Genomic DNA, 24,580 nt, shown 5'->3' on the forward strand with positions numbered 1-24,580 from the left:
GAAGTGCAGAGAAAACCTCAACTCAATAAAAGAAGTGTCACTTTAAAAGCACTTCATTTCTATGAAGTACTGTTTTAACGAGAATCAGTGTGATGGGTTATTCTGAACTATTTTTCTACAGAAGAGAGATGTCCCTCCGCAGTTCTAACAGGTACACACATGCTGGAGAGGTGCTTAATTCCCATGGCAGGCAACTTAAAGCCAAAGGCTTACCACTCAGGGCTGAGGGCTTCTTGGTATGGCTCTCAGTCTGAAAAATGAGCGTCCCTCGAAATCTCATAATTCAACAACTCATACCACTGATTTTCAACCAGTGTGCTGCAAGAATTTTTTTTTAAATTTATTTCATTCTTTTTTTTTCTGAAGTTGGAAACGGGGAGGCAGTCAGACAGACTCCTGCATGCGCCCGACCGGGGATCCACCCTGCATGCTCACCAGGGGGCGATGCTCTGCCCATCTGGGGCATCACTCTGTTGCGACCAGAGCCATTCTAGTGCCTGAGGTAGAGGCCATGGAGCCATCCTCAGCGCCTGGGCCAACTTTTTGTTCCAATGGAGCCTCGGCTGCAGGAGGGTAAGAGAGAGACAGAGAGGAAGGAGAGGGGGAGGGGTGGAGAAGCAAATGGGTGCTTCTCCTGTGTGCCCTGGCCGGGAATCGAACCCGGGACTCTTTTTTTTTTTTTTTTATTGTTTTTTTCTAAGGTTTTCAATTTATTCATTTTAGAGAGGAGAGAGAAAGGGGGAGAGAGAGACAGAGACAGAGAGAGAAGGTGGGGAGGAGCAGGAAGCATCAACTCCCATATGTGCCTTGACCAGGTAAGCCCAGGGTTTTGAACTGGCAACCTCAGCATCTCCAGGTTGATGCTTTATCCACTGCGCCACCACAGGTCAGGCAAACCCGGGACTCTTGCATGCCAGGCCGACACTCTACCACTGAGCCAACTGGCCAGGGCCATGATGCAAGAATTTTTAAAACATGTGAGTGCCACACACGCGGGTACATCAAGAATCTTTTATTTTAAATTGCATGTTTTGGCCCTGGCCGGTTGGCTCAGCGGTAGAGCGTCGGCCTAGCGTGCGGAGGACCCGGGTTCGATTCCCAGCCAGGGCACATAGGAGAAGCGCCCATTTGCTTCTCCACCCCTCCGCCGCGCTTTCCTCTCTGTCTCTCTCTTCCCCTCCCGCAGCCAAGGCTCCATTGGAGCAAAGATGGCCCGGGCGCTGGGCATGGCTCTGTGGCCTCTGCCTCAGGCGCTAGAGTGGCTCTGGTCGCAATATGGCGACGCAGGATGGGCAGAGCATCGCCCCCTGGGGGGCAGAGCACCGCCCCTGGTGGGCGTGCCGGGTGGATCCCGGTCGGGCGCATGCGGGAGTCTGTCTGACTGTCTCTCCCTGTTTCCAGCTTCAGAAAAATGAAAAAAAAAAAAAAAAAAAATTAAATTGCATGTTTTAAAAATTGTTGCAGTGGATTGGTTGAAAATCACTGTCTTATACTATAACTCTGCTTCCAACAAAATAGGTCAAGAAAAAATAAGTTTCAGAGACAGCAGGAAGAATTAGTGTGTCAAAAGAATTCTCATACAGCCTCACTGGGTGGTGGTGCAGTGGATAGAGCGTTGGACTGGGATGTGGAGGACCCAAGTTCAAGACCCCGAGTAGCCAGCTTGAGCGCAGGCTCATCTGGTTTGAGCAAGGCTCACCAGCTTGAGCCCAAGGTCGCTGGCTTGAACAAGGGGTCACTCGGTCTGCTGTAGCCCCCCTGGTCAAGGCACATATGAGAAAGCAATCAATGAACATACTAAGGTGTTGCAACGAAAAACTAATGATTGATGCTTCTCATCTCTCTCTGTCCCTGTCTATCCCTCTCTGACTCTCTGTCTATTTAAAAAAAAAAAAAAAAAAAAAAAAAAAAAAGAAAGAAAATGTCTGTCTAGAGGAGAAATTCAAGTTATTGGGAAGGGACTTTCTCCCCAACAAACTGTGCAGTGTGTTTTCCCCTATATCTATGTGCCTCATCTCTAAATACAGTAAGCAAATCACATTCTATAGATGTATGTGTATCCATTAGATCTGAAAAAGTTAAAAATCAGCATTATATGTGTTTAAAATAATTCTCAAGTTGACTTTCCGCTCTGCCCTAAAAACTTCTACCTTTGGTACAGTTGTCTATAGCTGTTTAAGAAAAGACTCCATCAATTTGGTCATTGTTTGGGTCAAGTCCTCTAAGTAGGCAGGAGATGAACTCAAAAAATTCCTTTAATTCCTCGATTCTTTGAGGCTAAGAAAAGTGAACAATCTGCTACTGAGCTAAATTCTTGTGTAACATTATGACTTTCATCCCTTTGTCACCAAAACTCAGAAGAGTTACTGGAACAGAGAGAGTAGTTAGTGAGTATGCGCTGAGGTCAGGCATCGGACAGATTCTGACTCAGGGCGGCGCAGACTTCTGGAACCCAAGCGCTCTATAAGGGGCCCACTCACTGTGTTGCGAGAGCACAAGATTTGTCTACAGACATTCTTATGATCTTACAAGAATTGCAGGGAGATACCAAATTTCCTCAAGTTATGAATTATAATATCCACTTGATCCTGGCTGAACGGGCTGCTGAGGTCAGTGAACACTTCAATATGCCTCTTCTCAAACTTCTTTCCTCTAAAAGAGAGAGTTATCACATTAAGAAATCATTCTGAGTTAGTTCCTACAGAATCAAATGCACTTCTTCACTAAGAGGCAAGAAGTCAAGCTATAGACAGTTAACAAATGTGACTGCCTTCTAGAAGTCCATGTATTGTTGATAACTCAGTTATGTTCTACCAAATACATAATCACCCAGGTATAACCTACACTTTTTACACCTTTGGCAAAATTTCTGAGCATTATGTGATGAAGAAATGTGAGAAATGTGATGTCTCTGATGTCCTACCTCTAACTTCAGTCCAAGATGTGATCGCTACAATTAAAAAGGACCCCTTTCCCGCCTCCACACAGGCAGAGAGTAAACAAGGAATTCTCCCATGTGGCAGAACTTCAGCCTTGCCAGGGCTCAATCGCCAAACACCCTGGTCTGATTCCACTCACAGGGCTCGTGGCAGAATTTTACAAGAATGTACAGAGATTGAGAAATTGTAATACAAATTTAGGTCTGCGATTTTTGTGTAATCTTTTTTCCTAATAGCCACGGGATGTGTTTTGTGAGTGTATTCAAACACATATTTTAAAGGCACAGTAATTAAAAAGTAATTAATTAGGAAGCTGACCAGAATTACTATACATCTAATTTCAGTAACATATTTACTACTTAGTATTTTTAAAAATTCCAGGTAATAAGCTTAAGTCAAATAGGATGGAACCAGAAATAAGTCAAACATTGATTCCTCCCAGAAAAATTCCCATCCAGTATATCCCTTCCTCTTTTTAAACTTTTATAAAAGAGGTTGAACTGAGCTATCGAATTCTATCCAATGTTTCGTTAGCCACACAAACGTGCTATTTGTTTAATAATGAATCACAAAGTGCATTGAACACATCAACTCAAACAATTTTTGCAGAAAGGCTCATTTCCAACTCTCTTCAGTTGACACTTACACAGTTTCCTGTTGAATCACATCCATGCACACAATGAGTGCATCCAGGACTCAGCTAGTTAAGGGCAGAAGATATCATCAAAGGGTCCCTTCATACCAAGAACATGCAACTTTTTCCCACTAACATCCACGTATTGGAAATTGTGGACAGTGCACTGATTGTGTGATAATTTAAAAGTACTTTCCCAATGGCCCTTCTTCCAAAGTGTATTTCACAAACATATTCATATATGGTACATCTCAAAGTATACATGCTGAAACATATAACCATGAAAAGTGAAATAAACCAAATGGTGAGCTAACATATTTCATTCATTTAACCAAAAATTATGCCATTTTACAATGACTGGAATCCATCTTTTGTGATTAACAGTGCATTCTTAAATATGAAGTAAGCCATAATGTAGCATTTTTAAGTCACTCCAAGCACAGCAGCACCTCCTAGTGATCAGGGATGGCAATACTAACTGTATAGAAAAATAAGAGTAACCCCTTTACATCAGGAAACATCTGGAAAAAAACTGGGAATATCAGTTTGGCTACCAGTCTGATTTTTGGCACAAAAAAATCCTCCATCCAGGAAAGCATGGAGAATGTTACAATGTTAATGCTACACTCTTTAGAAATACCTTCTCTACATCCAAACATTTCTGATCATCACCACCACCAAACCCTCTGCATATGGTCAACATACACACACCTCCCCTGGTATCTTCCCCTTCCCATGCCTCTCAATATCACAAGTGCAAAGAAGTGACAAAGCTCTATTCTGGAGGACCTAGACTCCAGACACCCAACCTGACCTGACTAATTTCCCATTAAACCCTAATACACAACATCTCCACGTCCTCAGAGCCAAAAACTGTCCATATAGTCAGAGCTGGGACTCTAAGAGAACCTCACCAAACTAGATTATGATTCCTAAGATTAAAGTAAATTTCTTATGAGTCTTCTTTGGCTGAAAAAGGATACAGTCAGCTTGTTGAGAACCTGGTTGGATTTTGCTTTCAATGTCCTCCAGCAAGTCAAAATCTGGTAGCCTCAGGTGTCTGTGCACTGTAACGTTCTGATACTGACCATCACAAGCCAGGGCGTTCTCAGTGCCATCTGTCCCAAAAAGGACTAATGCAATTTCATCCTTGCTCTCAGCAAACACCTAGAGAAGAATGTTAGAAGTTTGAAAACCATATGGTGTCACCTGGAAGTCATTAGATAACTATCCTTCAGGGACCAAGACAACCATACCTTCTCACGGCAGGTTCCTGGAGTCATTGTCGACAACAAAACACTGGGCTGGATGGCCCATGGGACACTGACAATTCCTAGGTTCTACGGAGACTTTTTCATGGACAGTAGGTCCCACCCTTCATTTTAGCACAATTTGGGGTGGGGGAACAGTAGGGTGGTATTAACTACTTTTGAAGAATTCTAGCAAAATCAGACACATAATTCTCAATGAAAATTTATCGTGGACAATTTGAAAAGATTTTAGTCTTTCTGGAACGACGATCCAAGGTTTAAATTTTCCAGAGATTAAATAAAAAAAATATTTTTTGCTGGTTCATATCCTATAGCCCAGAAACCTCACTTCTAGATATATATACCATAGAAAAATTCTTACACATGTACACAAGGACAAAATGAGCAAGAAAGGTCACTTCAGCACTGCTCCTAACAAACGGCAAAACCGGAAACAAACAAATGATCCATCAACAGGAGAATGCAGGAACGCATTGTAGAATATTGATATGATGGAATATTGCCACCCAGCAAAAAATAAAAAAATTTACGCAGTGTTTATTAACAGTAATAAATCTCAAAAACATAAGGTGGAGAAGAAAGCTGCAAAATTACATGTACAGATAATAATATCATATACATGTTTGAGAGCTGCATACAAAACTAAGTATTCTTTATGAATATATTCATGTCCAAAAGTATAAAATATGCATGGTAGTAAGTATGGAAATTCTGAGGAAAAGAGGGAAAAAAGAGGAAAGAAGAGAACTGGGAAAGGATACAAAGAAGCTTCCTATTTATCTGTAGTATTTTATTTTTTAAGAAAAAAGAAATCAAACAAATATGGCAAATTTTAGGGCCGTGTGTGTGTGTGTGTGTGTGTATATATATATATATATATATATATAGAGAGAGAGAGAGAGAGAGAGAGATAATGAGAAAATAGATTTCCATTATATTATTCTCTGCATTTGCCTCTTTTATGAAACATTCCATATTTAAACAAAAGAGTATCTGACACAGCAGGCAGCCCTGTTCCCACCCACTGATTAAGGCGATATATCAATAGAGAGAATGCTGCATGCCGGGTGATGAAATTCTGTCACTCTTCATTTTTGTTTAGTCTGTTAAACTCCCCAGTCTCTCAACAACTCCAGTTATAATCCATAGTTGTACACAGAGAAAAGGTCCTCCTAGCTGCTGGGGTTCAAACATGTCCAGCACACCAGTGGAATATAGGCCAGCTATTCCTTCTGCTTCCTGAACAAGAATCCATCTTAAGGCAAGGTAATCTCGCTGATCAGGAGACCACCTTGGTCAGGAGAGGGGAGGAAATTTTGAGTGCAGGAGGAGACTGGCACCAGGTTTTGTCTCTCAGCCTTCCGGATTTACTCAGATTCCCCTGGAAGGGCAGAGCCAAGAACCTGAAAGCATTGTTTCTCTCTCTCTCTCTTTTTCCCAGCGAGAGAGAGAAAGGGAGACAGACAGGGACAGACAGACAAGAAGGGAGAAAGATGAGAAGCATCAACTCATAGTTGTGATATCTTAGTTGTTTATTGTTCTCATATGTGCCTTGACGGGGGGCTCCAGCTGAGCCAATGAACCTTTGCTCAAGCCAGCGACCTTGGGCTCACGCCAGTGACCATGGGGTCATGTCTATGATCCCACACTCAAGCCAGCAACCCCTGCGCTCAAGCTGATGACCTCGGAGTTTTGAACCTGTGTCCTTTGTATCCTAGCTAGGCCAATGCTCTATCCACTGCGTCACTGCCTAGCCAGGCACACTGTTTCTCTTTAAAAAAAAAAAAATCTATGCTACATTAGGGCACAGCAGCACTGCTTGAATACAACCACAACAAATACCATAACCAATAATGGGATTAGAGGCATTCTCTTTTTGACACATTAAGGAATCCAGGTCATCAGAATTTATTAAAGTTGAGGATGACAGGTGGGAGGTAGTAGTCCCAGTGAGAAGAGCAACACCAACAGGAAACAGCAGAGGTATCCAGGAGCAGCAGTACCCAGGGAGTGAAGCAGAACTTCATGGACTTAGCAGTCATACCAGGAAGGAGCAGAAATCAATAGACCAGTCTAATTCACCCCCTCCCCACTTTGCATTTGAGTTAGCTTTAGTGACTTGCTTGACTAAGAGAAAGCTGCAGAAATGACTTCCGGGCATTTCTAAAGCTAGCTCATAAAAAGCCACATAGGCAGGTCTCTTAGAACATCCACTCTTGGGGTATTTCTTCTTAGAAACAGCTGCTGCACCATGAGAACCTCAAGACACATAGAGAGATAAACGTGTAAGGGTTCTGATGGACAGCTGCAACCGAGTTCATAGCCACCAGAAGGCCCAACTACCAGCCGAGGGACTGAGCCATCTTGGTCACTGGTCACCTGGCCCAGTTTAGCTTTTAGGTGTCTCAGCCACTGTGACCATCTGAGTGCACCTGTAGAAAAGGTCTCAAGAGAGAATCACCTAAGTGAGCCACCCAGTCATCCCACACAACTATAGGAGAGATGATATTTTTTCAAAATGTCATTTAAGATGATTAGTGAATGACATGGCACAGCAAGAATTCAAAGACAGGCCATCGGGCTCTCAAGATTGTGTTTTTAAACATGATGACTCGACATTGCCTCTTGTTTCTGATAAAAACTATAAAATCCAATAGAAGGACCAAACCAAGAGAAGAAAAAAATAGGATTGGAGTTGCATGGCAGTATATGTAAGAAAACTCCCCAGATTCCCAGAAACACTAAGGCTGAAAATTGTAAACATGCTGGTATTTTGCATTACTAAAGTGGAGGCAACAAACAGAACATGAGTTATAAGCTCAAGGCTAATCTGACACTTACCTGTCGCTGTACAAACATGGTCATCACCTTCTTTGCTAGTTCAAATGCGGATTCTTCACCAGGAAGGGAGTTATTCATGGCAAAGCCCACATCCATACACAGCACAACAGCTGCCTGGAAACAAAGTTCCAAACGGCATTTGAAAAATGTTAATACTAGTCATTAAAAAAAAAGTAAAGAGCTCTGTCCTTTGTTTATTTCACCCAGAGAGCCTGTACTAACATCTAGGGATGCATGATAAACAGAAGGGAAGCATTCTACTTAGAGAATATATGTAAGACATAAATTTTTGCTATAGAGACTCAACTTTAAATGGTCCTATTATTTTCTAAAAGCTAGAAAATATCTGCCAGGCAGAAGTATGCTCCAGGTAGGTGCTGCTCCTTTGGCCTGAGACCAAGAATAAAACCAGGGAAAGCTGATCCGCAAACAACCTGCAAACTAGAGCTATGTCCAGCCCAATTAAGCCCAAAATACATCACACAACTGCAGCTGCTCTTGCAGACCTACAAGCATGAGAACAGATGCTTTTGTTGTAAGCCACCGATTTAGGGTGTATTGTTATAAAGTATTTTGTGGGAAAAGTGAGTACTACAATCTATATATGCTAAAATGACACACCACATCAATTTCAACTGGTTTATAAACTAGGGATCTAAAATAAAGACCAAAACACCAAACCTATTCCAGTAGGGAACGAAGACACAAAGATATAATAGCAGCAAAATGTTCCATGACAGAGGGATGGAGGAGGCACTAAAAGAGCACACATGCGGGGAACCTACCCAAGACGGGTGGAGGAGCTAGAGGAGGGAAAAGAAGGCAGAAAAAGGTGCCTGGATAAGAAACGTGGGTAAGTCTTAAAGAATGAGAACCCAGGCTCAGAAGTAACGGAGAAGGGATAAGGGGGTGGCGTGGGCTGGAGGGGTAGAGAGCGCTGGCCAGCTGAAGAGCGAGGTGGGATAGGAGATGATGGAGAAGTGAGAGGGTAGGAGGGCTGAGGAAGGGGTGGGGGCTAGGCGAGGCTCAGCTTCGAGTCTTAGGACTCCAAATCCCCAGCTTTGATTAGGGCGCATCCTTTGGTCCAGGCCCTCCTGATCCAGCCCATGACCCACTATGACTTTCCCTCTTTTCTCATTCCTTGGGATGGCTGTCATCCCATGATTTCTGGTTCTGAACCACCTTCTCCATCCTCGGCGTGGGAAAGGTACAAGCCCACGCTCCCTCTACCTTATTCCCGGACCGCGCCATATTGCCGCTCAGCTGGCCTCTCCGCCGCGTCTTCCGGTCGGGAACCTGCAGCGTCTCAACTCTGTTCCGGAGAACTCGGAGCCAGGTAGTGTTGGGAAGAGCCGCTTCCGGTGGAGCCTGGGGAGGGCGGGGAAACTGTGCGCCGACGTTCTGAGCATGCGCAGATTCTCCGCTGGCGGCTCACTCATCCGAAAGATTCACTTCCTTTTCATCTCACTGAGAATAACCAGGGAAAGAAGCAGAGGGTATTTTGTGGTTCCCACTAGTCTTGAGACTGGTGGGTTCGCAGCCTCTCTGGACCTTGTTTTCCCCACCTGAAAAATGAAGAATGGGAAAGCTGAGGCTGTGATTACCTTGGAAAGAAGGGGAAAAGGGACGGGAAAGGGGGGGAGAAAGAAGGGGCGTTACAAGCTCACTCGTGATGACTCCCCCGCGCCGCGTATCCTCCTGGCGCGTCTCCCAGCGCGTTTCAGGTCGCCAGACCCACCGACACTGCTGCCTGTGCCTGTGCGCCTGCACGTGGTATTTTGTGGTTGAGCCACACTCAAGGGGCCAAAGAACCGCCCTACGGCGTTTTGGGTCAAAGCTATCGCATTAGATTTCCTTGAGTATGCGTATGAATTCAGAAAGCAACTTCTTTAAAGGGTTGTTTTTCCTTAAAAGGGGGGACAATGAAAGACTTCACAGATGGGGTGACTTTGGAACCAACTCCTGAAGAAAAAGTATTTTTACCGGCAATCAAAAGTGGAAAGACATTCGTTGCCCAGGGGATGGCATGTGCTGAGACCGAGAGGCATGAAACAGCATCTGCTGAGGCTCTCCCAGTAGTTTGGAGTGTTGCTAGCTTGGAGGAGAAGAGAAATGAGAGATGTATTATATATGCTAGTAGTGGCGGCTGTCCATCACGGGCGTCCCTTTAGAGGGAAACCGTCCAGCCTGCAGCTCCTGCCCATTCTGAGAGAGAATGCCCCAGGCTGAGCCTTGTACAGAAAGAGCTATTTTCTATATCAAGTGACCCACAAGCTGACAGATGAATGGACAGAGGGTTCAGTAACCAATATGGTGTCTGCAAACCCCTGCCCAGACTAAAAAAATCAAATCCAACCAGATTCTCTCCCTCTTGAAAACTGGACCTGGAAAAAAGCAGATACTAAAGCTGGAAAGATGTGGAGAGGCCATGAGGAGGCAGGGGCCCTGAGGGAGCTGACATAAATGTGCTTAAACCAGGAAAGTCAGTCATTTTCAGACTAAGCCCATGGAACCCAGGAAGCTCTTCAAGCTTTTGATTTAAACTCAAGGAGTTCATTAAAAATTCAAATATTGTTTCTAAGACTTTTTATATGACACATAAGTATAATTACTGGAGACTCACCACGATGAAGGAAATCTGTATGCTTTATGTACATAATTTTATCTTCTAGATAGCCTCTCCTTTTTTTCCTTCTCTCCTTCCTTTCTGTTTTTTCTCTCCCTCCCCTTTCTCTCACACCCTCGCACCTTCTGGTACAAGTTTGTTTCCTGGGAGAAATAGAGATTCTAGTACCTGTGTTTATTTGCTTCTTAGCCATCCTTAGAGAAGTCTTGAGAATCACTCACTTCCGGGCAGATAGGCAAGTGTGCTGAGAATGGATGTGGGCTTTAAGCACTGCTCGCACTGGCAATGGGTCTCCATTAACCAAGGGTTAAGAGGCAAATATTATTAATGTGGTGATATATATGGTTATTCCCCCTTCCTTCATAACAAAAGGATTCTAGCTTTGTTCAATCCATTTCTCCCTGTCAGTTCAGGATCTGTTTGGATTTGTATGATATGGAATTCTGTGGAGAGAGGACAAGAGTTGAAGTGGCTATGGTTGGTAAAGGAAAAAGGGCATTTTTGGACAGAGAGAGAGAGAGATGTGAGAACGACAATCACATATAAGGAAAATGAATGGGATGAGAAAAGGAATGACATCGTTATTTAGGTACTCCCCATAAACCATGCCTCCCAGTTTGGTAAAATTTTCCTTCTACTAGTCTAGGCTTTTGCAAACCTTATTAGAGCCCTTTGGAAATGATTTTCATTTACAAGCCTATTTCTTCCACTAGGTGGCGATACCAACTATGGTGAGGACCATGTCAACTTCCTCTAGCTGTTGTTCCTTGCCTCATCCTCACCCCCCTCTCCTCCTTTCAACTATGGCCCTTTTACTCTTGCTCTAATTATAACTGTTTTTGGACTTAGCAACTGATATCCCTAACCCCAGAAAAATGTGACAAAATTGTTTGCAATTTACCAATGCAGGCATAAGTAAATATGTGACTATAGAAACAGTCCACCTAAACAATCTCCATAAATTAGTGGTACATGGAAAGTAAAGACATAATGATTCAGATTAAGATCATTACAGCCTGACCAGGCAGTGGTGCAGTGGATAGAGTGTTGGACTGGGATGCAGAGGATCCAGGTTCAAAACCCCGAGGTCACTGGCTTGAGTGCAGGCTCATCCAGCTTGAGTACAGGCTCACCAGCTTGAGTGTGGGCTCTCTGGCTTGAGCGTGGGATCACAGACGTGACCCCATAGTCACTGGCTTGAGCCCAAAGGTGGCTGGCTTGAGAGCAAGGTCACTCACTCTGCTGTATGCTGTAGTCCCTCCCCCCCGCCCCCTGTCGGGGTATGTACCAGAAAGCAATCAATTAACAACTAAGACTAAGGAGCTGCAACAAAGAATTGATGCTTCTTATCTGTCTTCCTTCCTATTTGTCCCTCTCTGTCTCTCTGTCACACACACACAAAAAGATCATTACACACACACACGGACAACCACCATCGTAACCCTTTTTCTGTAAACTAGCTTTCAAAGCAATATGGAAGAAACTCAAAGACAAAGTGAGCCCATGTTAATTCGATTTTATTTTTATTTTGTTTTCAGTTCAGTTGTTTACATCTCTGTCAAAGCACCAGACAGCACCAAGGTTATCTTCAAAAATGCTGAATGGAATTTTGTTTTGTCAAACTAGTAATAGTTATTTGAAGGAGTGGAGGGAATGTCTTCTGAGGGTGGATTTCAGCACCGTACGTTAGGCAAGTGTCCCTGGCCTTCTGTGGGAGAGCATGTCCAGCCAGCCTGGTTTGACTCACAGCAGTTCTTCAACAACTTCTTCCTGAGACATGATTAAGACATGAGTAGCAGCAATTCTTGTAAAGCCCCAAACTTCCAAAAACTGCTTGACCTCTGATGATTTGATTTTTTTTTTTTTAAATTAGAACTACACCTTCAGGATTTTTTTTTTAAGTTCAGAATCAATCAATGTGGATTCATCTAGTTTATACTCTCTGGTGGCCTGGAAGACCGTCTTCTCAGCACAGCAAAGATCGTGTTTGTTGTTCAACTCCAGAAAGGTCTGAGTGGCCAAACAACAGAAAGCTCTCTCTGTCTTCCTTCTGCTTAGGGCTACTGATCCCTGCTTAGGGCTACTGATCCCTGCTTAGGGCTACTGATCCCTGTGGGGGTGGGGGAGTGACAGATGCAATCTCTCCCTTCACAGTCTTTAATCTACAGAGTGAATTGAATACAGTGGCACCTTGAGAGTCAAATTTAATTCGTTCTATAACTGAGCTCGTAAGCCAGTCAACCCATATATCAAACTGCCGATACTGGACCCATGTGCCAACGCGCCAACTAGCTGCAGCTTCCTGAATCACGACTCGTATCTCGGAATTTCGCTCGGATCTCGAAGAAAAATATGGACCAAGTCGCAGCTCGTATCTTAAAAAAAATTCGTATGCTGGTCTGTTCGTATCTCAAGGTACCACTGTGCTGCCACCCAGTACCGCCTTTACTACTAGGACAAAAGGTCTGCTGCTGTTATACAGCTGTACTCAGCTGTTTGCTCTTCCTTTCTAAAAACCCTGAAAGCACACGACATTACAGACACTTAATGGCAAAGTACATGACTTACTAACATCCATGTATAGCATATACACAGTATATATAGCTAGTATCTATAAATAAAATCTCTGTGTAAGATTTAGGCATAAATAAATAAATAAATAATAAAACTATATTTGCGATTTGGGATCTGAGTGTATGTAAATAATTACTGAGATTCTTACTTGCCTACCAAAATAGCCATTCTATTTTTTTTCCTCTTCTATTTGTGTAACCCCCAACATGTAACCTAGAATATAACTGCCCTAAATACTATGTTTTGCAGTGTCTTTTGCTTGTGAGATCATGTGACTCACGTGAGGGCTAGCCAACAAGATACAGGACGTATTGAGTGGGCCTTGTGGGAGTCTCCTTGAGCACAGAGAATGGGCTCTTCCTTGCCCCTTCCTCTATTCTGCCAGAAAGGTGGACGAGATGGCTGCAGAGGTAGTCAGCACTGGGGTGTTGAAGATAAAGGTGATGAGTCACATCTCACTCGTGGCAGGGAAAGAAAAGAAGCTTGGGTCCCAGGAACTCCATCAGGTCCCCTGAGGGTCTACCTCTCGACTTCTGTAGAAGGAAGGAGCTTCTATGTTGTGTAAACCACTGATGTTTTGGGATATGTTACAGGCGTATGCAGCTAAATAAAACTCTAAGTGATACACACACATCTTTACATTCTGCTACACCGTGGAAACCCTGCCTCTTAAATGTTTCACTCCATCCCTATCTATTATTTTACTGGTCCTCCCAGAGCCTCATTCTCCCTGTCACGTTTAGTTACATACTCCCCTGGGTTCCAGGCACCAGTAACACCTTCAAGCTCCTGAACTGACCTAGAACTGAGCTTCTTGTGCCAGATAAATGGTCATTTTAGGGCAGGGGATGGAGAAGAGTTTGCCCATCATATGGACAACTTTTGCATAAATTGCTTTTCTGTTCCTTGCCTTCTTAGAACCATCAAGATAGTAGGGCTAGAGTTTTCCAGAAGAACTGTGAGGGAGAGGGGATATTTTAAAGAAAGTGTCTGCTGGAATTGGAAGACGATAGACAGGCTGTGGGGACCAGAGGAGGAAGGAGGTTAAACAGTGGAAGTCTCTAGTTCCTGGGTGGGGTCCTTGTTGGAGAGATTGCCTGAAACATTGTCAGATTCAAGCAACTCCACAATGCTGTAGGGAGAGCAATCCTCCAGACCCAGCTTGCTGCAGAGCCAGCCACAGAAGCCTTTCTCCATGTCCTGGGCAGCTTGCCACCATGCCCCCCAGGACCACGAGAGCTGAACCACAGCAGCATAGAGGCCCAGGGAAGAGGCCATGGCCATGATGAGCACCGGATAGAAGAGAATGAGGCAAGGACAACATGAGATCTTGTGCCAAAAGGTCCTCTCCTCGTTGTAAACGAGGAAGATGTTGTACCAAGTGATAGTACCATAGTAGAAAGAGACAACAAAAGAGAGGATAAAAACCACAGGCAGGCAGACCAGCGTCCAGAGGACCACATGGGGCCCACGGTCTGCTGCCATCTGGCAGACCTCTCTGCCTTCCGTTGCTGTTTCTTTCAACGACTCTTTAGGCTTGGTCAATTCCTGTAGCTCCTTCTCTGTCAACGTGACGTGGATGTCTACCATCTGACCCTTTTTCTTCCCTCGTGTGATAGTCCCAGTTAATGTGACATAGCGGCTATCCAAAGGCATGTTCCACATACCTGCAGAGCATAAAAGAGGTGAAGTCAAGATCAGAAGAGTGGCCATTTCATCAGTGTTGTGCCCTGAGGCCGCGGCTGATGGTAACAGTGTCCCCTAGTATAGCATTTGGCATGGTACTAGAGTCAGTGATTCAATGAGAGACTGAATGGGCTCCCTCAGGATGGTGACCACTGGTAGTATTTTTTGTGTTCTCTCTCCACTTTCCTAGGCCTCAATCTCAATCTTGACACGACCTCTGTGATATGGGGGGGGGGGGTTGAGGAACTTCACTACAGACACCACTTTATAGCGATCTTATTTCTAGTTTACAAGTACTGTGAAAATATTGCCTATGAGTATCAACTATGTATGAAGATTGTACTCAATGTGCATTATACTGATGGGAAGCCCAGCGCCATGCCTTCTCTGTGCTTCCCTAAGAGGGGGCCTTCTCACAAGCCTGTGGACATTCCAGCCCTCATATTCAAGCTCTGCACACACACACACACACATACAACACATACATACATACCACACAGACAGCACACACAGTATCACAAACATACATGCCACACAGCGCACACACACAACATCCCTACTACCAAGACCACCAGCACCATTACTAATCACCAAGCAGCCACACCCTTTAGCCCCTGGAAGTGAGGTTGGGGACACTGAAACAGCAAAGTCCATGGTCCTTGGTATGTGAAATGTAGTGTACAAGCGAAGGAGGTGGGGAGCACAGGCTTCAGGTTGGGGTGTCCCCCAGGTCCTGTTGGACTCCTTAACCCTTGGCTGGAGGAAGGCTAGAACAGAGCTACCTACAGAGCTGGGCTCAGGATAGTGTCAGGGACTCTGACTGCCCAGATAAAAAGGGTTGTATGTTGCCCCTGAACCAAATGGTTTTAGTCTCCCTCATCTGAATAATTGACATCACCACTACCCTCTCTGTTGTTCCTGTCAAGACTTCAGGAGTCACTAGTGACTCCTCTTTTTCTTACTCCCTAGCTCCAGTCCACCAGCAAGTCTGCACTCTGAATCCAGCCTCTATTCTTCAGCCATCTCTCCTGCTGTGACCCTCGACCTCGTGCTGTTGTGGCAATAGGAGACAACAGTTCCTCATCAGCTTAATGTCACCCCTTATAATCCATTCTTTATAAAGAAGCTAGAGGGATCTCTTAAAAAGTATAAAAGACATGATATCTCTCCTTCGCTTAATTAAAAGTCTTCTATTGACTTCCCCTTGCATTTACAACAAATCCCAAACTCTTGACTATGACCCGCAAGGCCCAACATGATCGGACCCTGCCTACATTTCTGACCCCTTAGTATTCCTCGTTCTCCAAACTCCTTAACAGATAGAACTCCATTCCAGAAACAGACAATGGTGTTCCCACCTTAAGGCCTTTTGCCTTTGCTGCTCTCCCTCCTCTAAAAGCTCAGCCCCAGAACTTTTCGTGGCTGGTTCCTTCCTGTCATTCAGATTTGCTCAAACATCACATCCTCACATATGCCTTACACAACCACGCGATCTCTCCCCCCACAGCCTCCAGCAGTTACTCATCCTCCCTACACCAGGGTTTATTGTCTTGGGAACTCAACCCACTACCTGAAATTATCTTTTATTTGCTGGCTTGCTCACTGTCTGTCGTCCCTCCACTAGAAGGTCAATTAAATGAGAGCAGGGATGTCACCTGTTCACTGTGAGCATAAGTCTCTGAGACCAATCCATCTATACAAACAGATCTACCTCACCCATTTATTGCTGTGCAGCGATGCTCGATACACACACTCCGCAACTTCGTTAGCAGCGACACACATTCTTACACCTGCTTCCTTGTGCACATGGGCATAAGTTGCCCGAGGTAGATACTGAAAATTTCCAGGACATAGGATATACATATTTTGAATTTGATAAAAATGGACCATTTTCCTTACAATGGTTAAAGCAGATTACCCTTCAACCTGAGGTGTATGAGTGTATGTCCACTTCTACACATTTGATAGCATATTTTACCCAGTTTTTGGCCACCTTAAATGTGAGGGAATGCTATAACTCGTTATAATTTGCATTTTTCTGATTATGAAAGTCAATTATTATTGTTTCTTTATTTCACATGTATTAAGTGATTATTAGCACAGTATGCTTACATTCCTAACATTTGTGTACAAATGGGTCCCTTTCATTATTACACTACAAGTTCCAAAAGGGTGGAGATCTCCATATCACCTAGAAGAAAACATAATAAATGCTCAATAAATACCATCGATTTATTGAATGAAGGCTACAACATTTTGAGAAGAAATGTATCAACAAGAAGAAACAGACAGAGATCAAATTCCTATCTTCTTCTGGTGGATCCTCATTTGGTTCCTCTCCCATGGCTTTAAGCAAGCAGCCCCAGAGAGACTTACCGTCATCGGCAGGACAGTCTAGGAAGTCATCTCCCTCCTCCTCTTTAGGCTGCTCTCCACCTTCCGATTCCCCAGGCTCCTCGTCCACTTCCTCATTCTCTGACCGGTAGATGATGATAGATTCTGGGCGGGGCTCCTTCTTCCTCTTTTTCCTGCGACCCATTGTGGGTTCCCCATCCAGGGACAGGGCAGCAGCCACGGCCTTCCTCAGAGAGCCATGGTGGGGGCTTGGGAGCTGGTCCTGGCTTTCCACTGGTACCAGCTCTTCCATCCTTGTCCTGACGTCTGGTTATCCTTTATGAAGAGTTTGTTTTGCTTGGGCAAATTTAAAATCCACACATCACAGATCTTCTTGAATGGGGCTATGCAAAGATGTCCCAACGATGAGCTCAACTTGAAAGACAGGAAAGCAAAGCCATCAACAGGGAAGGGATGGGGTGAGCGGGAAAGGAGTTTGGAAAATGATCCTTGACTTGACAGAAGTCTTTGACTCCCTTTTCTTCTCATAACACTTTATTTCTGCACTTTGAGTGCTGCAGAAATACTTTTACAAGAATGGATTGTTGTGAATAAAATTTCATGTGTTGCAAAAATATGTTTGTCACGCAAACATAATATTATGTAAACACCATCAATCTATCTAAATATAAAGAGAGTGGGTGAGGATGCCTTACAGACAAATGGGGGTTAAGAACCATTCTTACTCTCACCACAGATAAAGGTTCAAATAGCTGCAACCAGTGCTCCAGGCTCCTGGCTATCAAGTCATACTTTGCAATTATACCCGAGTGAATGAATGCAGCTTTCAGTGAGGCACCCAAAGATGGCACAACTTCGCCCCCCACGTATACCCTGTTTAAGGTAGAGGACAGGTAAAAGACACCTGTTAACTGGTTTCTGGGATCTGTCCTATCACACTGCTGGAAAACAGTAGAGAGGATGCATACTTTCATTCTTAACACTTTTTCTTCTCTTTTTGGTTAGCAGGTAAAGAGGTGTGTGCATGCGGGGAGGGGGGTGTTATAAAATTCTAGCAATCAGGAAATGTCTTACGCTTCCCCGTCTCCAGTAGAAAGACCCCCAGGGCTCAGATACTTCATGTGAACTTTTTGACCTGATAGTACAGAGGAGAAGAGAAAATGCCTACTTAAAACTAAGATGTGAACAACTGGTAACAGAGGATGACTTAACTCTCTCCCCCATTTATGTGCACTGTAGGATGCTGTTAGTATTTTATCTGGGAAACAGGTTCTGAACATTTCTTCTTCCTTGTAGATTCCATGAGCTACAGGATAAAAAGAATTCCCCTGGTTTCCAAGACTACTCCACAGAATTAAGAGAAGAGAAAGGACTTTGCTCCTTTCTCTGGAAGTTGGGTCTCACCCACCGTCCACCTCTACCTGGTCCAAAGTCAAGCAATGAAGGTGGTGCCGCATAGAAGCCTCAAGAAATCATTAGTTCGGATTCTCAGTCATCCTTGGGGGCGGGCGAACGGCTTGTGAAGAACATGCTGACTCTAAAACCCATGCTTAAAATAACTGGATTGAAGCCATTCTTGAAGGCAACTTTCTATAATTCTCAAATTCGCCCACCACTTTTCCCGTCCCCATTGTTACCACTTTGGTGTGATGGCCATCACCTCTTACTTATGGTTCTAAAAAAATGCTCTTCAGGATTCTACTCCTGCTGCCTTCCAATCAATTCTCCACTCGGTAGTTAAAAAGATATTTTGAAAACAATAATAAAATCATGCCATTTTCTGCTTAGAACCCTCGAGGGACATCTTGCTCTTATAAAACAAGATCCATGTGGCCTAACGACCTGGCCCCCTCCCATCTTGCCATCCTACGCGACACCACTGTTCTCATATATACCTTCGGTGCTCAGTTACACCGGCTGCCTACACGTCTCTCGGGAGCACCAAGCGCTTTCCTCTTGGTCTTTTGAAATGCTGTCTGGCTTGGCTGGTGCTGCCCCACCCTTGCCCCTTCACATGGCCGTAGCCTTTGTACTCCCCAGTTCTCAGTTCAAAAGTCACCTCCCTCAAGGCTTTCCTGACACCAAAAACAGTCTCCCTGCTCTGCCTTTCATTATTCCTTATCATAACCACCAATTTCTTGTATAAGACTTATCAATATTTGTAATTCAGTTTTGTTATTTTATTTGATTGTCTTTCCCCTCTACTGGGCTATAAGCTTGACAGAGTAGTACCATACAAGCAGGCCTACAAGTAGGTTTTAAGTGACTGTATGAATGATTTCGGGGGTGATAATGTGGTCGCAATTAAGTATTATCCTGATTTTTGTCAAAGACTGAGACTGAAGAAAAGTTTAATAAAGAGATAGTAATAAGCTCCTTTATGCTTAAGAAGCACAGCTGTGCCCCAACTCTTGAGTGCTACACCTTTATCTATTTTCTCCTTTAATAATGTTTTTAGTTGATCACATGACTTCCCTAGTGAAGATAACATTTCCCAGCATCCTTTGCTGATAAGTATAATCAGGACTAGTTTTTGGCCAATGGGATATAAGTAAATGTGATGTGTGTAATTTCCACATCTGCACCTCTCCTTCCTCTTTTCGCCTTCTTGAGGGCTGGAATGTGAACTTGACGAGCCATCTTCAGTCGTGCAGACAAGGGCCTACCTACCGTAGGAATGGCAGAGGAATGAGAAAGAAGGAATAAGATTCACCCTACCAGCCATAAACCCTCTTCCTCTGCACTGTAATATAAGAAAAAAAAGTACATTTATTTTGTCTTAATCCAGGGTTATTTTGGTCTCTTAGGCAGTCAAATGGAAATCTCACCCATTACACCAGGATTGTCCAAGGTTATTTTCTGTCCCAATCCCTCTGCTGTGTTCCAGTTCATCTGTCCTGAGGCATAAGCAGATTTTGCTATGCATTTCAGAGTTAGAGCATAAAATGGCATCACCCCTGATAATAGCTGGTTCTAGCGGTTTTGATTCTCCTGGGTGGGCCAGGAATTCTGAAACTCAGTTGTCCACTCAAAAGATAACACACTGATGCTGGCTCAAGCCCTACCAGGAACCCACTGGGGAGCTCAATGCACTATATGATACTGTTATACTGAATATTTGTGTCCCTCCAAAATTCCTATGTTGAAATCTTGTCCCTCAGTGTCAGGGCATTAGGAGGTGAGGTCTTTAGGAGGTGATTAGGCTATGAAGGTGCAGCACTTGTGAATGAGATGAGTGGCCTTATAAAACAGACCCCCGAGAGCTTTCTTGCTCTTTCTGCCACCTGTCAACCAAGAAGAAGTCTATTAACCAGGCTCTCATAAGACACTGGATCTGCCAACACCTTGATCTTGGTCTTCCCAGATCTCATAGCTTTCAGACTATATAATAGTAATACATTTGTTACTTTCGCTACCCAGTACATGGTATTTTTGTGTTAGCAGCCTGAGCAGACTGAGACAAAGACTATTCTCTGCTTGCAACGAGAAGGCCAACAGTGTACCAAAGCAGTTTTATGATTGAAACAACAACAAAGAACCCCCAGCTCTTAGGTATTCAGTAAAACCTCAGACTCAAAACACCACAAAATGAGCGTACCTACCCAGCTACAGTACCTTTGTAGGGCTGAGTCATCCGCAGGAAGTCTGGTCACTACTCCCTGCTGGCCAGTGGCCATTCATTCAGTCACTCAGTCACTACCCCCACCAATCAGTTACTTAGTCACTGTGCCTATCTCTGCAGTAGTGGTTCGCTGGTGGGTCACAGACCTCTCGGCATCAGGCATGACTTCTCTGGAGTTAGCTCACAACTTTGTGCTCCCAGGTAGTCACTGGAGCACATTGATCCAGTGCCTTTTCCAAACCCATCCAGATACAGTCAGCAGTACCGTGAGCTCAGTGGATGGAGAAGCCAGGAAGCTCTGATGTAGCTGCCCTCTATTCACTGCAGAGATCCAAGTAACATGCATAAATCATGGCTGAAAAAATATAAATACTAAGAAGTTTCCATGACACCAAGCCTTAACATCTGGACACAATAAGGAGAGGTGGGGGCTATGGACAACAAAGAGCTGAGGTCTCATCTTAAACAGGAAGCTACTGTTTCTCTCTTCCACCCCCGAAGCCTACTGTTTTTCTGTTAATTGTTTTCATAGAGAAAGGCAGGCCCATTTGGTATGAGTTGTATGAAGTTTCATGTTAAATTCCTGATCTTAACTGTTACAATTAGTCCAAATTTAAATAAATTACCAAGTAGAGAACAAAACACTAAACAAAACACAAGTGGCTGCCATTTTGCCACCTCTGAGCTATAAAGCTTTCAAACCAGGGCGGCCTGTTCCAATGGTTTAAGAACAATCAGCGGTTGACTTTTTGCACTTTGACCCATATGGACACATCTCCCTCTTTCAAGGAACCTGAACTGTGTTGGGAGGTAGAGTATTATCATGTTCAAGGTAATTTACCACCACCGTGAGCTGTCTTGCTCCAACCTACTATGCTTTCAATTCTTCTCTGAGTTGTGTACGTGTTACCCAAAGGGCCACGAATTATCTGTCTGGGGTGGCCAGACCCTCCCAATGGCATCTTGATTTATGACCATTATATGTACTAGGCCAATTAAGAAATAAAACACTTATCATTTTATCATTGAAAAGTACCATTAGCTCATCTCAGGAAGACAGTCTTACCAACATAAAAATGAAAGGGAATTGGGCTCAGATGGGAGTCCAGTAACAGGAGCGATGATGGAATAGCAGCTTAAAACTCCCGGCCCCCAGCCAGTTGCTGTGAAGTTGCCATGAGCACAGTCAGGCTGCAGCTTATTTCTTTGTGGTCCCGTGACAGCATTTTTGTCATTGCCAACCTACCTGGTTCTGAAAGGCTATCACACTGACAGAGGTTCATCCTCTAGGGAGGACATGACCATCACAGAGGAAATAGTTACTGGCAGCAAAGGTAGTGGGTCACAAGGAGCTTGAGCATCTCTTCATTGTAAGATCTAATCTTCACTGTCTAATCTTTTGTTTGCTTATTGCCTTACTTCTCATAGAACACATACCTTTTCTACCTCCCATTCTTGCTCCCAACACACATCCATGCTAGAATATAAACTCTACAAAGGCAGGGGCTCCGAGATGTCTTGTGCACTGTGCTGTATCTCCCATGCCTAAAACAGTAGCTGGCACATGGCAGGTGCTCAATAAATGTGGCTGAATATTGTGAATTGCTTAAGAGTGTTATTTGTGTGAGTTGAGCTCTTACTTGAAGATGGGGTGGGGCTAGAGGCCTCATTGAAATTCCTTCTGCACAGATGGAGATTCTGTGAGTCTGGGTGTTGTGAATCCCAGAAGCCCCTGTCAGTCTGAGCCAGCAGCTGCTTTGCAGAGGGGAGAAAATGAAGTTAGCAGGCCAGTGGGGCGGGGGAGGGGTGGGAAGATGGGTGAACAGGAGAATCCCAGATGAGGGAGTCAGCACTAACAGAGTATGACAGGGTGGGAATGTGGAAGGAAAGTGGCCTTGAAGATGCTCTTTTCACCATGACAAGGGGGGCAGTGATGCAGAGCGCAGGGAAGGGCCGCATTTGATTCACCGAAGGAGCAGTCAGTGTGGCATGGTGTGCCTGTCCTGAGAAAAGATGGCTCAACCAGGAGCCAGGGTTAAAATCTGGAAACAAAGAGATGCCAAGAGGCAAAACTACTGCGGGGCCTCCAGGCCTCACAGGGTTAGCCGAGGTGCAAACCCTGGCTGAGGTCAGAGGCAGAGGGGCATGCCTCTTTATTTTTAACAAACGATCTCTCAAAGACCCTGTCTCTCTTAATCACAGGCTCTCTTTAGATTGTGAAAAATAGCTTTCTGATTGCTCAGGCTGCCACCTCCTCGCTGCTGAGTAAGGAATGGCTCCTTGTCATCCTCAGCCATCAAAACTGGCCTGCAGCCAGTCCTGTCACCTTGTCACGGACACTGCGGAGTCCCCCTCGTGGTCCACTCCGCCACCACACAGAGGCTGAGGCACAGCCAGGCCCTCAGCGACCGACCCGGACAGAGCTGCGTGAACCTGCAAGTCCAACCTAGTTACAAACCCCATTAAATTATATCTTCATTAAAAAAAAAAAACTTAAATTGTTCCTTCTTTGTCCCCCCCCCAAGAAGCCTGGAATATTCTGGAATAAGAAATGCCTCAGAACCAAGTCAATGTTTCTCTTCCTGTTTAAAAAAATTATTTTGTCATTGGGATTCAAGTACCAGAAATTATATGTTTCTCTGCAACAACACTTTGAACTTTAATATGTAAATTTACTTCTTGGTTAAGGAAGTGATGATGTACTTAAAAAAACTGGTTATAACTACATAACTGACTTAATAGCAGATGGGATTCCTAGATAAATTAGCAAATGGGAAGGGACGAGCTTTCTTCCCTCTTGCAATCGGTGTAGCAACCGGTGTCAGAGGATGCGATTCCCTCTTGGAATCTGTCAGCAACAAAGATTGAGAGACAAGTGCATCTTAAACGAGTTCAGAGAAGGGCAGGCGATGGAGGAACAGGAAGGAAGATGTCTGATTCCACTCTCAACAACTTCCAAGTTGCTTTGTGAATACCTAGGCGGTGGGCACAACTAAACAATAATTGTATTTGTTTGCTTCTACATGATTTTAATGCCCAGCAGGGGAAAATACAGTACTTTGATAACAGACAGATAGCATCCTGCCTGGATAGTTAAGACCACAGCACCTGGCACAACCCCTAGATCTACAAGATTCTTAGGCAAAGTTTCAGCAGGCGAGTCCAGGTGTAAACTCACTCTGGTGGGTTGACAGAACGATGCAAGATGAACAATAATGAGGAGAATCTGAATAAGACATCCCTGAGACTGGGCACCCAAACACAGATGAGAAATTTCCCCCAACCTCCACAGGCTTGCTCCCCTGCATGAGGCATGCGCTGGAGGTTAGGTTCTCAAACACACACCTACTGATGCTTTCCTGCCGGAAACATGCACCCTTCATGGAAAGAGCCTCTTTTAGACTCATCGATTTATGTAACCTGCCTGAAATGTATCAGATCTCGAATCTGGTAAAGGATGCTTCTTCCCTTCATGCCTGAGAAGATGAGGTAGAAATGGGCTCCAGTTTATTTTTTAAGTCATTTATTATCTTGCGTCTGTGGATAACTGCAGGGGCCCCCTCCTCCCCCCAGCCCTCCGCTACCCCCAGGGTCCCTTCGGGAGGATGAAAGGATCTGGAAGAGAATTTTTCGCTGAGCTGAGCCAGCCCCTTGCCTTCTCAGCCAGCCGCACACAGCGGCTGGGTCTAGAGCAGCGCCCGATGGGGGCGCGCGCAGCAAGGCCCCAAGATGCCCTGGAAATTCTATTTTAATTAACCACGAGAGCTACAGCACTGAGATAGAATATTTCAAAGCAGAACACACTCCCGCCTTTTGTCTGCTTCCCGTCTGCCACTCAACCCCAAATGCCACCCCGCTCCCATGGCATCGGAAAAAAAATAAAGCAAACGAAAACGAACTTGCAGTCTCACCTACGCGTGCCCCAGACAGACACTGTCAGAGGATGCGGACCGTCGGGAAGCCGCCGCCTGGGAGCGGTTTTCCCATAGAGAAAGGGCAGCCGCCGCGGCGCGCGGGCGGGGCGGGGCGGAG

The 24,580-nt window shown here is 44.6% G+C and overlaps 2 protein-coding genes across 3 annotated transcripts in view; both read right to left on the minus strand.

Moving 5' to 3' along the window:
* XRCC5 (X-ray repair cross complementing 5) overlaps nucleotides 1-9,027 on the minus strand; it is a 93,139-nt gene extending 84,112 nt beyond the window's left edge. Inside the window, exons 1-5 of the mRNA XM_066232446.1 lie at nucleotides 8,916-9,027; nucleotides 7,686-7,799; nucleotides 4,557-4,740; nucleotides 3,586-3,634; nucleotides 2,530-2,652 (exon numbers count right to left, since the gene is read on the minus strand). Of these exons, the coding sequence (XP_066088543.1) occupies nucleotides 2,530-2,652; nucleotides 3,586-3,634; nucleotides 4,557-4,740; nucleotides 7,686-7,799; nucleotides 8,916-8,936 (491 nt within the window). The 5' untranslated portion in view covers nucleotides 8,937-9,027. The remainder of the gene's footprint in view (nucleotides 1-2,529; nucleotides 2,653-3,585; nucleotides 3,635-4,556; nucleotides 4,741-7,685; nucleotides 7,800-8,915) is intronic.
* Nucleotides 9,028-11,843: 2,816 nt separating this feature from the next.
* TMEM169 (transmembrane protein 169) lies at nucleotides 11,844-24,533 on the minus strand. Of its 2 annotated transcripts, XR_010725642.1 has the most exons (4): nucleotides 24,460-24,533; nucleotides 16,948-17,340; nucleotides 13,166-14,552; nucleotides 11,844-12,081 (listed from the first exon to the last, which is right to left on the minus strand). XR_010725642.1 is itself a non-coding variant. In XM_066232921.1 (3 exons), the coding sequence occupies exons 2-3, from the start codon at nucleotides 17,216-17,218 to the stop codon at nucleotides 13,930-13,932; spliced, it is 894 nt and encodes a 297-aa protein (XP_066089018.1). In that variant the 5' UTR covers nucleotides 17,219-17,340; nucleotides 24,460-24,533; the 3' UTR covers nucleotides 11,844-13,929. The 2 variants fall into 2 exon arrangements, 1 of the variants encoding a protein (XP_066089018.1); XM_066232921.1 differs by having other exon boundaries at nucleotides 11,844-14,552.
* Nucleotides 24,534-24,580: the final 47 nt, after the last annotated feature.

The sequence above is a fragment of the Saccopteryx bilineata genome, chromosome 5, assembly GCF_036850765.1.
Source record: "Saccopteryx bilineata isolate mSacBil1 chromosome 5, mSacBil1_pri_phased_curated, whole genome shotgun sequence".
Taxonomy (NCBI): domain Eukaryota; kingdom Metazoa; phylum Chordata; class Mammalia; order Chiroptera; family Emballonuridae; genus Saccopteryx; species Saccopteryx bilineata.